Here is an 11611-nt window from a genome sequence, read left to right as displayed (position 1 = left end):
CCAAGCTTGTCCCCTCCCTGTGGTCAATCCTCTGGTGGAGGTGCTCTCCATTTGTCTCCCTGCTCACCATCCTAGCTGCTCTGAGTGTTTGAGGAGCACCCTCATGAGAGCAGGGGAGGATGGTTTTGTCTATATGACCCCTGACACCCTCATGCCCAACCACTGCACACCTGCACCTTGATAGGGTGAACATCTGGGCAGGGGGCCAAGTGCTACTGTCAGCATCTTTATGGCCTTGTCCTCCTCCCTGCCAGTATTAGGCCTCACGGATGGTGGGCAGACAGCCCAGCATGAGGACAGGGCAACTGACGCATTCAGGACATGGTGATGGGTGCCTCCTCCCCACTATGAATGAGTCACATTGAGAGTAGGAGCTGGGCGTCAGCCTAAGCCATCCTGGGGAGCAGAGCACTAGGACAGGGCCACTGCAGGGTTACCCTGTGGGTTTGGGGGACTTATGGGGCCTCTGTCTACCCTGGCCTGTCTTGGAAGGGCAGGGAGGGCAGGGTAAGGTGGGACTAGCACCTCTCCAAACAAGGGCCCCTCTCAACCCCTCCCTCGGCCTCTTCTTGTCCCCTGCCTGTCTTCCACAGCTCCGTCTGGCCTGGTCTTAGCTAAGGTGATATTAGTTTAGCTTGGGTCTGAGCAGGGGGTTAGGGGTTAGGGTGGGGAGGATGAAGACTCTGTGTGGCTGCTTTTATATCTTTTATATGCATGCACACACACATGTGAGCAGCACATGTTTAAGTGGCATAGAGGGGGTGGGTAATCGCCATCTTTTCCAAGGTCCCAAGCATGCATGCCTGCTACCCCTCTGCACACGAGCATGGGTCTCTTTGACTGACCATAGCTGCACATGTCCTGTGCACACACATAGTCATGCTTATTATGTGCCAGCCTTCACACTGTCTCAGTGTGCCTATCCTTGCCCTTGTGTCTGTGCACTGAGCCAGCCACATACCTGTGTGTGCACCTGCATACCAATGTGGTCCCCAGACTGAGGGGGTCTGTGTTACAGACTGAGGGTTCTCGGACATGCTGGTTCCTACTTCTCAAGACACCAAGTGGAAGAACTTTACTCCTCTGGGACAATCTGTCTACGCCAGTGGGAGGGGAAACTAAGGCTATGTGTCATAGGATCCAAACTCCAGCCCTGACAGCTTTGTGTGGTACAGGTGTAGACGGATGAGCTAGCTGTCAGTTGTCCAGGCAGCCTTGTGACACCCACACTGGACCTGCAGCGGGGAGAACGGTGTGTCAGGCTGGCCTCAAAGGTCCCCATCGTGCTACAGAGCCAGCCTTTGACTCAGGCTGTACCTCATCTCCTGGTACCTCAGCACGCACTACCAGGACTCCCTCCTGGTGTCCCCTCCCCCTCTTCTCTGCTGGGTTCACTTTAACACAAAGTCTGGACATTGTTTTCCCTCGAAGGGCTCTTTCCTGGAATCTCCCCGGGGGAAGCAAAGGTGGAGGGGGCTCTTGTGGACATTGTTCTGGCTTTTTTGTTTTTGTACTTATTGTCCTTATTGGGACACAACTGTCTAGGACCCTTGCAGTTTCTGGAGTCTGGAGCACAGGGTATGAGCTGGAGCCAGGTCTGGCGGCTTGCAGGAGACCCAGCCAAATCTCCTCAGGACAAACTTTGGGACTCACTTTCTTCCTGGGAAAGTGAAGGATGAATCGGATGGACTCTGGGCTATGACCCCTGTCACTGTCCTGTCCTCTGTCTCAGGGTGAACAGCCAAGTCACCTTGCTGCTTCCCATTAAATGGCCCAGGAAAGGATTGGGTTCCCTCACACTGTACAGAGGTGCAGCAGCTAAGAGACTGTGATTTAACCAGATCAGGCTCTGAGGGCAGGGCCGCTTGACTCCTGACTCCATGGGGACTCATGTCTCAGGAGCCTTGGGGGAAAAGCCCTGTCTGGGCCTCTGGTTCTGGAAGGGGATATAAGGATTCAACCATGTTTGTCCCAAGTCCTGAGCCTCCTTTGGGATCAGCATGGTCTCCTTGGGAGAACTCTATAAGGAATGTGTTTAGAGTCCCTGACTCTTGGCTCTTCTCCTTTAGCCTAGTTATGCCCATAGGACCAGCCTCCTTCTGCAGAGACCCTGGTCCTTGCACCCCACCACAAGGGATGCCAACTGCCAGCATGTTCTGCTCCCCTCCCCCATGGAAGCTGAGACAAGGGAATTATTTTTGGAACAAGAGCGGTTACACAACAAATGAATTATTTATCTTTGGGCATGGAGAATGAGGCGTTTTGCTGGGCTTCTTAATTCTCATCTGGATTTTGGGGTACACACTTGGATGCGTGGACATGTCTATCATGTACACAGATGTTAGGGTGTGCGCGTGTATGTTCCCCTCCCATGTGCATCCCATGGAGCTTTGATTTTGTAGGCTTTGTGCAGGCCAGCAGTTGCATGTGGGCACACTGTGCTGGGTGTGCCCTGAGGGTGTCGTGTACTTGTGTCCACCCATTCCTCTCAGTGCTCAGACTACCCCGTCCCCCGCTGTAACTCTTCCCTGATTCTCTCTTCCCTGGCTTGCCACCCCCAGCCCTCCCTTGCTTTAAGGAAGCAGGGATCATGGGGTACTTGATGGTGCAGAGTCCCTTGTTCTAAAGGGGTGTACAAGAGGGTTAGGAGCCTACACTGGATCTGAAGGGGTGAGTCTGGGCCCTCACACTGATCTGTCATTCTCTTTTGATGCCACCTTTTAGGAACTAGGTGACAGATGGACTTCTTCCTTCCTGTCTCCAACTCGCTCACTGTTCCTCCTCAGTGTTGTACTCCTGGCTCTTGTGGGATCTGCTTGAAGTTCTGAGCCCAGAACCCAAGGGGAAGGAGGAGGAAGAGCAAGAAGAAGTTGAAGCCTGGGAACCTGCATTCCCAGCAGGAACCTAGAGCTGCAGCAACGCCTAGTGCCTGCTTGTAGCCCTTCAGAGCAGCAGGTGCCAGCTGTGTTCATCGTGCCCAGGGCCCCTTGCTGGAGGTCACCCCCAAGATGGTGGCGGCTCCAGGGAGGACTGTGCTACCAGCCCCATCCTCTGGCTGCTAGGTCCCTCTGTTCTCTGGCCCTTCAGGGGCCGAAGCCTGGGGCCATGCTGCGCCTGGGGCTATGTGCGGCAGCACTGCTGTGCATGTGCCAACCTGGCGCTGTGCATGCTGACTGCTGGCTCATCGAGGGGGACAAGGGCTATGTGTGGCTGGCCATCTGCAGCCAGAACCAGCCACCATATGAGACCATCCCCCAGCACATCAACAGCACTGTGCATGACCTGCGGCTCAATGAGAACAAGCTCAAGGCTGTACTGTACTCCTCACTCAATCGCTTCGGGAACCTCACGGACCTCAACCTCACCAAGAACGAGATTTCCTACATTGAGGATGGTGCCTTTCTGGGCCAGACAAGTTTGCAAGTCCTTCAGCTGGGCTACAACCGGCTCAGCAACCTGACTGAGGGCATGCTGCGTGGCATGAGCCGCCTGCAGTTCCTTTTTGTCCAGCACAATCTCATCGAGGTGGTGACACCCACTGCCTTCTCCGAGTGCCCCAGCCTCATCAGCATTGACCTGTCCTCCAACCGCCTCAGCCGTCTTGATGGAGCCACCTTTGCCAGCCTTGCCAGTCTGATGGTATGTGAGCTGGCCGGAAACCCCTTCAACTGTGAGTGTGACCTCTTTGGCTTCCTAGCCTGGCTCGTGGTATTCAACAATGTCACCAAGAACTATGACCGCCTGCAGTGTGAGTCGCCAAGGGAGTTTGCTGGTTACCCATTGCTTGTGCCCCGACCTTACCATAGCCTCAATGCCATAACAGTCCTGCAGGCCAAGTGCCGCAATGGCTCAATGCTTGCCCGGCCTGTGAGTCACCCCACACCCTACTCCACGGATTCCCAGAGGGAGCCAGATGAGAATTCAGGCTTCAACCCTGATGAGATCCTCTCGGTGGAACCACCAGCCTCATCTACCACAGATGCATCTGCGGGACCTGCCATCAAGCTGCACCAAGTCACCTTCACCTCGGCCACCCTGGTTGTCATCATCCCACACCCTTACAGCAAGATGTACGTGCTGGTCCAGTACAACAACAGCTACTTTTCTGATGTCATGACACTCAAGAACAAGAAAGAGATTGTGACGCTGGACAAGTTGCGGGCACACACTGAATACACCTTTTGTGTCACCTCACTGCGAAACAGCCGCCGCTTCAACCACACCTGTCTGACCTTCACCACTCGGGACCCTGTGCCTGGGGACCTGGCCCCCAGCACCTCCACCACCACACACTACATCATGACCATCCTGGGCTGTCTGTTTGGCATGGTCATTGTGCTGGGGGCTGTCTACTACTGCCTGCGCAAGCGGCGCATGCAAGAGGAGAAGCAGAAGTCTGTCAACGTTAAGAAGACTATCTTGGAGATGCGCTATGGCGCTGATGTGGATACCGGTTCTATTGTGCATGCTGCCCAGAAGCTAGGCGAGCCACCTGTGCTGCCTGTGGCCCGCATGTCCTCTATTCCCTCCATAATTGGGGAGAAGCTGCCCACCTCCAAGGGGCTAGAGGCTGGGCTAGACACACCCAAGGTGGCTACCAAAGGCAACTATATTGAGGTGCGCACAGGTGCTGCAGGGGACAGTGTGGCCCGGCCTGAGGATGATCTCCCAGACATTGAAAATGGCCAGGGCTCAGCTGCTGAGATCTCTACCATTGCCAAGGAAGTTGACAAGGTTAACCAGATCATTAACAATTGTATCGATGCCCTCAAGCTGGACTCGGCCTCTTTCCTAGGGGGTGGAAGTGGCGGTGGGGACTCTGATCTGGCCTTCGAGTGCCAGTCCCTCCCTGCAGCTACTGCTGCCTCCTCAGCTGCCACCTCTGGGGCTCTAGAGCGGCCCAGCTTCCTGTCACCCCCCTACAAGGAGAGCTCCCATCACCCACTGCAGCGCCAGCTGAGCGCTGATGCTGCAGTGACCCGCAAGACCTGCAGTGTGTCATCCAGTGGCTCCATCAAGAGCGCCAAGGTTTTCAGCCTGGATGTGCCAGACCATCCAAGCACCACTGGGCTGGCCAAGAGCGACTCCAAGTACATAGAGAAAGGCAGCCCCCTCAACAGCCCTCTAGACCGGCTTCCACTGGTGCCCACAAGCAGCAGCGGTAGCAGTGGTGGGGGTGGTGGCATTCACCACCTGGAGGTGAAACCGGCCTACCACTGCAGCGAGCACCGGCACAGCTTCCCAGCTCTCTACTATGAGGAGGGCACCGACAGCTTGAGCCAGCGAGTGTCCTTCCTCAAGCCACTGACCCGTTCCAAGCGTGACTCCGCCTATTCCCAGCTCTCCCCCAGACATTACTACTCAGGGTATTCCTCCAGCCCCGAGTACTCATCCGAGAGCACACATAAGATCTGGGAGCGCTTCCGGCCCTACAAGAAGCACCACCGTGAGGAGGTGTACATGGCTGCTGGCCATGCCCTGCGCAAGAAGGTCCAGTTCGCCAAGGATGAGGACCTGCATGACATCCTTGATTACTGGAAGGGGGTCTCAGCCCAGCAGAAGCTGTGACCCTCTCCTCCCCCACCGGTGAGGTGAGGGGGAGGGCAGGGGCACTCGGGGGATGGGCCCCGCCAGGGTGGCCGGGAGGCAGGGGACAGGCCAAGGGGTCCGGGCCAAGGGGCCCGGGCCTAGGAGTGGACGTACATGCACACCCGCACACACACACCCACACACACACTTGACCACCACCTGACTGTGAAGCAACCAACACCCAACAATAATGGACAGGAAAACAAACATTTTCCTTAAAGTTTACAACCTGCTACTGAAACCAGTTGTCTCTACTGTGCTGCCCAAAGGGACTCACTGGGCTGGGGAAAGAGGTCAGAGAGGGTGTGGGGCCCCGGGACTTAGGAAGGTTTGGTGGAAAAAGAGTTTGGGGTAGAAGCAAACCATAGCCCTCTTGTTCAGGGAGGGTACCCTCCCCAAGCTGGGGGACATGTCCTTTGGAGGTTGGCAGCATGTGGACATTGGGCATCCTCTCCTCCCACTTTATGGATGGTCCAGAGAGAGGAAAAGAAGGTCCAGGGGTCTCACCTAATAGGTTACAGCTTCCTGGCCCAGTGCTGGCCCCTCCTCTAGCTGCTCTTCTGGGCCCTGCCCCCCTCCACTCTCTACCCCCTTCCAAAGCTGTGGTCTCAGGGGTTTAGGGACTGAGGCAGGCAGGTGCTTTTCTTCTCTAGAAAGTCCATAGGCATCCACAAGGTGAAAGGCTCTAGTCCCTAGCCCTGGGTGGTCAAGAGCAAGGAATGTCCTTCTGACTAGAGAGAAGCAGAGAGAAAGGGTGCCACCAAGCCGCTTCAAGTGTCTTCCAAGTAGCCCTGGGGAGCTGCCTGGGGGTGGGGTGGTGGGTATACCTGCTTCCCACTGGTTTCTCAGGTACAGGCCCCCCCATGCCACAGCCCCTAGTTTCTCTGGATCTCTGGGATTCCTACCCACTACAGAGAGGCAACAGTGAATGGTAAGGCCGGGGCCAGTGTGGGGTTATGGAACGGGGGGGGGGGATTTCTCCCTGCACCCTGTACCCACACTTGCTTGGTCCCTGCTGTGTGCAGCATTTTGGCCTGCCCAGGAGGGCGTCTGCCCCCCCCACCCTGTCTCACTCCCTGGCTAGAGGGGCTCCATGTTTCTGTGGAAATGGCCACAGTCCTCCTTCTGACCCACTCCCAACACCAATCAAAGCACAAACAGTGAGGGGCCCCCTACTGCCCCGTCAGGGAGCAGGCCACGTTCCCGGCCCCTCCCCTTTTCTAGCTAGTCTGTTGCCATGGCAACCCAGTGCCTGGCAGTTGGTGCCCAGAACAACCAACTGACCAACGGTTGGTCTCTGGAGTTCTCTTAGTGTGGGTCGCAGCAGAGGGTGGTAAAGGAGGCCTGGACTGGCGGCAGCTCTCTCCAGAGCCAGGAGCTTCCAGGGACAAGCTCTGGAGGCTGCTCTGGAGTCCCGAGACTAGGCCAAGGCATTGTTTTTGCCTTTGAGTAGGCAGTGGACCTGTGGGGCATGGGGGCAGCTGTACTGGCCAGTTGTGTCCCCTGCCTGTGTGCCCTTTGGCTTGCCATTGAGATAGGGAGGGGCCTTCTCAGCTCTACCCCAACCCTTCCAGAGACTCCTCACCCCTGAGATGGGAGAGTATGACTGTGGAGTGAGGGGAGTAGGGGTGTCATGGCACTTGACCTGTGAAGGCTCTGGCCAGGAGAGCGAGGGCTATCCTTGGGGGTGGGGTACGGGGAAAGACTGGAGTGGGGAGACTTGACTGAACACATCGACTTTGCGGTGGGCCGAGCCCAGGGCTCACTCAGGGGTGACATTTGCAAAAAAAAAAATAATAATAAATAAAATAAAATAAAAAAGACTGTTCTCCTGGGGAGAGGAGGGGACTGGCCAGCCTGGATGTGAAGAGCAGAGCTCCCCCAGCCACAAACTGTCCTCACCCCACCCACTACCCACCACCCTGAGAACAGCAGGCAGGCCTAGAGGCCAGGGGTATGAGCAAGCAGACCCCTGTTATCTTTGCATGACGATTTTACTGTATTTTTTTGAGCAAACATCTGTCGTGTATGTGCCAGTTTGTCCAGACTCCCCTCCTCACCCCCATTTCCCTCCATGTGATCCGAGCAGCTCTTGAAACCCAGGGAGGACCAGTTCTGCAGATGACCCAAAACAGGTGCCACCAACATAGCCCAGCCTGCCCAGCCTTCTTTCATCTTTCTGGGCCCACAAGCGCTGCCTGCTCTCTAGCTTCACGACCACCCCTTCCTGTCTGTGTCCCATTCCGTCCTTGCTAGTCCTTTCCCTCCTCTCCACCAAGGAAGGCAGTCTCAAGGGGCTGTGTGAGGATCCTTGTCAACCTGTTCCCATTTGGAGATGAAGCTGGGGACCTCTGAAGGACCTTGTCTGGCAGCTCAGGCAGCCACACAGGATGGGGAGGGCTGTCAGCCATACTGAGTACAGGAGGCCAAGAGCCTGGAGCTTCATGGAGAGGTTTGGGGCCCTGCAGGAGGGGAGTGGGCCTTGTCATGCCCAGGGAGGACCCCCACAGTGGACTGGGCTCTGTCCCCTTTATTTGGCCATCATTCCTGGATGAAGATAACTTATAAAATCTCAGATGCCACTCAGAGGATCCATTTCAACAGTGGGGCCCATACCACAGAGATCTTTGAAAACATCAAAGGCATAGGCACTTCTGCCCCACTCTCCAGCTGCCCTGGCCAGTCCTCTGGCATGTTCTGTGTACTATCTAGGATGGCTTGTCCCTGGGCAGAAGTGAAAATCAGAAAAGACAAATGCATACTTACTCCTTGGGTCCAAGCTAAGCCCCTGGCTTTGTAATAGCCACGAGGTCTGGGTTGAGGCTTAAAGGCAGGCCATGGTTAGATTAGGGGCACAGGAAGAGGAGGAATTCAGGGGTTTCATGGAGTCATTTGGGGGACACGTGGGTTGGAAGTCACAACTGGGCTTCTCTGTCCTGGTAGAGAACCACCCATGAAGCCATCTTTGTTAGATTGTGTGGCCGTCTAGAAATAAAAAAACTTAGTCTTAGCGGGTTCAGGGAGCCTTTATCAGCTTGATGCTTCCTAGGAAAGGGCTCTGCTGTCACAAATCACCCTATGACTTTGTACTCCCTCAAGCACAAAGAAGGAAGCTCTGGGGTAACCCATGCAGGGCCAGAGGGACTATTGAGGATGGTGGCTAGGGTAAGCCCTTGGCCACCTTAGGAAGACTTGGGCAGCACAGGGGAGCCAGCTAGTGATGGCAGTGACATTTGGGGCTGGCCATGGCCTTCCATGTTCCTGATTAGAAGTCACCTGTGCCCACAATCCAGACAATGTAAGTCGTTGAAGGGGGCATAAGCACAGGGGAAGGGGAACTTCTAGATAGGTCCAGGAAGATGGGACAGATAGGGACAGAAGCAGCAACCCTCCCAACCTCCCAGTTAATGAGGGGATGAAACTGGAGGGTAGAAGATGCAGTCCCCTGAAGAGAAAGAAGGGATGGGGTGAGCGGGGCTAAGTGGTCTCATCCCTCCAAGGAGATGACAGGCAACAGAGAGGAGGAGCCAATGTTTTGAAAATGAACTAGGAGAGAGAGGTGTTGGACCTGCAGGCTGTCCCCAAGCCTCTTATCTGGTCATCCTATCACTCTGCCTCAGCAGGTTCTAACATGGCTGGGGGCCTTTTCTCCAAGGTGTGGGTGGGTTGGAAAAGGTATAGGGGGTTATGGGGTGTCTAATTACCCGTAGGATGACCTCACCTCCTTGATGTTTGTTCATCTTGACAAGGCTTGCTCTCTGGGATCCACCCTCCCCCAGCCCCAGGAGAGGGTATCTCCCAGTCCCCCTGCTCATGTCACATGGCTGATACCTTCCATGACCTACATCCACCTCTAAGAACCAGTATCTCCCCCTACTTGCCTCAGTGCCCCTAGATGCCAGCTGCCCCCTGCTGGACAGCAGGGTGAATAGAGGTACCCACAGGGGTATCCTCTTTTCCTCCTACTTCTGCCAGGCACGCACAGGGCTATGGTGGAAGTCCAGGCAATGATGGCCCCTCTCCTTCCTGCTTCCCATCCCCACCTTCCTCAGGAGCTGTCAGCCCCGAGGGGCATGGCAGCCTGGCACCTGGTTTGAGCCCTGCGGAGCTGGGCACAGGGCCCTGGACTCTGAACCTGTGACCCCTTGCTGTGTACGGAACTTGCCTCCTCCTGGGGGCCTTGGACCCTCTCCTTTTCTTCTTTTAGGGGGTAACTTCATTTATTTCTCCTCCTTCCATTTGCCTCTCCCACCAATTTTCCTGTTTTAAACCGAATGGCACGAAATCGTTTTCCTCACCTTGGAGATTCCTGTATGGAGAGAATCAATTTCTATATTTGCAATAAATTTCTTATTTAAAACAACAGGGTGGAGGTTTGCATCGAGTGCACTCAAGTTCATGGTGTCCCTTTCTCATGTCTTTTCCTGGCTAACAGAGCTGAGTAGATAGTGTCATCATGGAGGGCTTAGCAGGGAATTTTGGGTTTCCCTTCATTTCCACTACCCTACCCTGCCACAAGAACTGAGAAGTCACTCAGCATGGTGCCTTATCTGTGGTGCTGGCCTCTCTCATGCACATCCCTGGGGAGGCACATAGTCAGCAGAAGGAAAATTGCCCTAGATTAATCACGGAGCCCCGTTTGTTCCAGACCACTTTCCCCCTCCTGCCCAGATGGAACCCTAGGCTGCCTTTGGACCTGGACTGGGCACCTATCCCTGGACCCTGATCACTCCTCTGCTGTGCCCTTTACCATCTGCCATCTTTTCCTAATAGCTGTGGGCCATCCCCACGGGTTCCTGTGACCAGACAATGTGGGTTACCATGCCAGGTGGGGTCTCAGGCTTAACTGTCAAACCTTTGGGGCCAGAGTAACCACTGTTCAGCCCCTCCCTCCCAGAGGCACGTCCCTTCCCTCAGGCTTCTTTTCCTCCAGCTGCTTCACACTCCCCTGGTCAGAAGTGTGCCCCATCCCACTTGGGCTGGATCACTGAAGACCTTTTCTAAGTGGGCTCCCAGGACACAGGCTCCCCTATGAGGGATGACACATAGTACTGTTGTGAGTGCTGATTATAAATGCTAGGGATGTGGCTCAGTTGGTAGAGTGCTTGCCTAGCACACAGGAAGCCAGCCCCAGGTTCCATCCCTAGCACCAAGCGTGACAGTGATGCCTGTAATCCCAGCACTCTGTAGGTAGAGGCTTTGGCTATATGGGGAGTTCCAAGCCGGCTTGAGATAGATGAGATATTGTCTCAAAAGAAAAGAAGGAAAAAGGTTTTAGAATAAATTTAAGCATGGACATTGAGTGACAGAGTCCAGAAAAGGACTGTACATACATTCTGGACAAGAGTCCCACTTCAAGTCTTAATAATAACCATGAACACGGTCTGGGTGAGTTCTGGAGTTACTTTGTTCCAGGTGTTTCTAAGGACCTTTCTTCTCTTAGTAAATGAGGTCCTCTGGTGGTTTTTGAGGGACACTGTATAGGATAGCGGGCTGATACAGTGAAGCCATAGGTCACAAGGGTCAAAGGAACCCTTACTATTCCAGTTACATGAAAGCGTAGACTCGGGCTCCATAATGTTGTCTGTGTGAGTCTCAAGCCATCCGCAGAGTAGGGACTGGAGTGAGGGGACTCAGTCCTTAAGCCTGGTTTGTTGCTGTTTTAGTGTCCTTTTGTGTATGGATGTTTGCCTGCATATATGTCTGTGCACCACGTGCCTGCCTGTCTTAGTGTTTTTATTTGAAGTATATGTAAGTGATATGAGTCATCTTCACAGTAAATTTTATTGTGTCAAATTCCTCTGTCATCTGGAGAGGGGCTTCCACCAGAGGGTGAGGGGCTCCTTTCTCTTTTGAGTATCCATCTCACCTTTCTCTCCTGCCTCAGGGCCCTGAGCCTGGCTGGCTCAGATCCCCTTCTAAGCAACTTCCCACAGCCAGGGGAAGCCATCCTTAGGCAGTTATGGTAGATCTTGGTCTGACCATCTCTGCTTCCTGGCCCTCAAGTTGCTGGGGTTCTGCC

General features: G+C 54.7%; 1 protein-coding gene across 1 annotated transcript; it reads left to right on the top strand.

Moving 5' to 3' along the window:
- The first annotated feature begins 3081 nt into the window (after positions 1 to 3081).
- On the top strand, positions 3082 to 5985 carry Elfn2 (extracellular leucine rich repeat and fibronectin type III domain containing 2). Its single transcript, XM_051189337.1, has one exon. The coding sequence runs from the start codon at positions 3106 to 3108 to the stop codon at positions 5566 to 5568; it is 2463 nt and encodes an 820-aa protein (XP_051045294.1). The 5' UTR covers positions 3082 to 3105; the 3' UTR covers positions 5569 to 5985.
- Positions 5986 to 11611: the final 5626 nt, after the last annotated feature.

The sequence above is a fragment of the Phodopus roborovskii genome, unplaced genomic scaffold (assembly GCF_943737965.1).
Source record: "Phodopus roborovskii unplaced genomic scaffold, PHOROB, whole genome shotgun sequence".
Classification (NCBI taxonomy): Eukaryota; Metazoa; Chordata; class Mammalia; order Rodentia; family Cricetidae; genus Phodopus; species Phodopus roborovskii.
The sequence above is the reverse complement of the archived record's forward strand: the minus strand, read 5'-3'. Positions and strand labels throughout refer to the sequence as shown.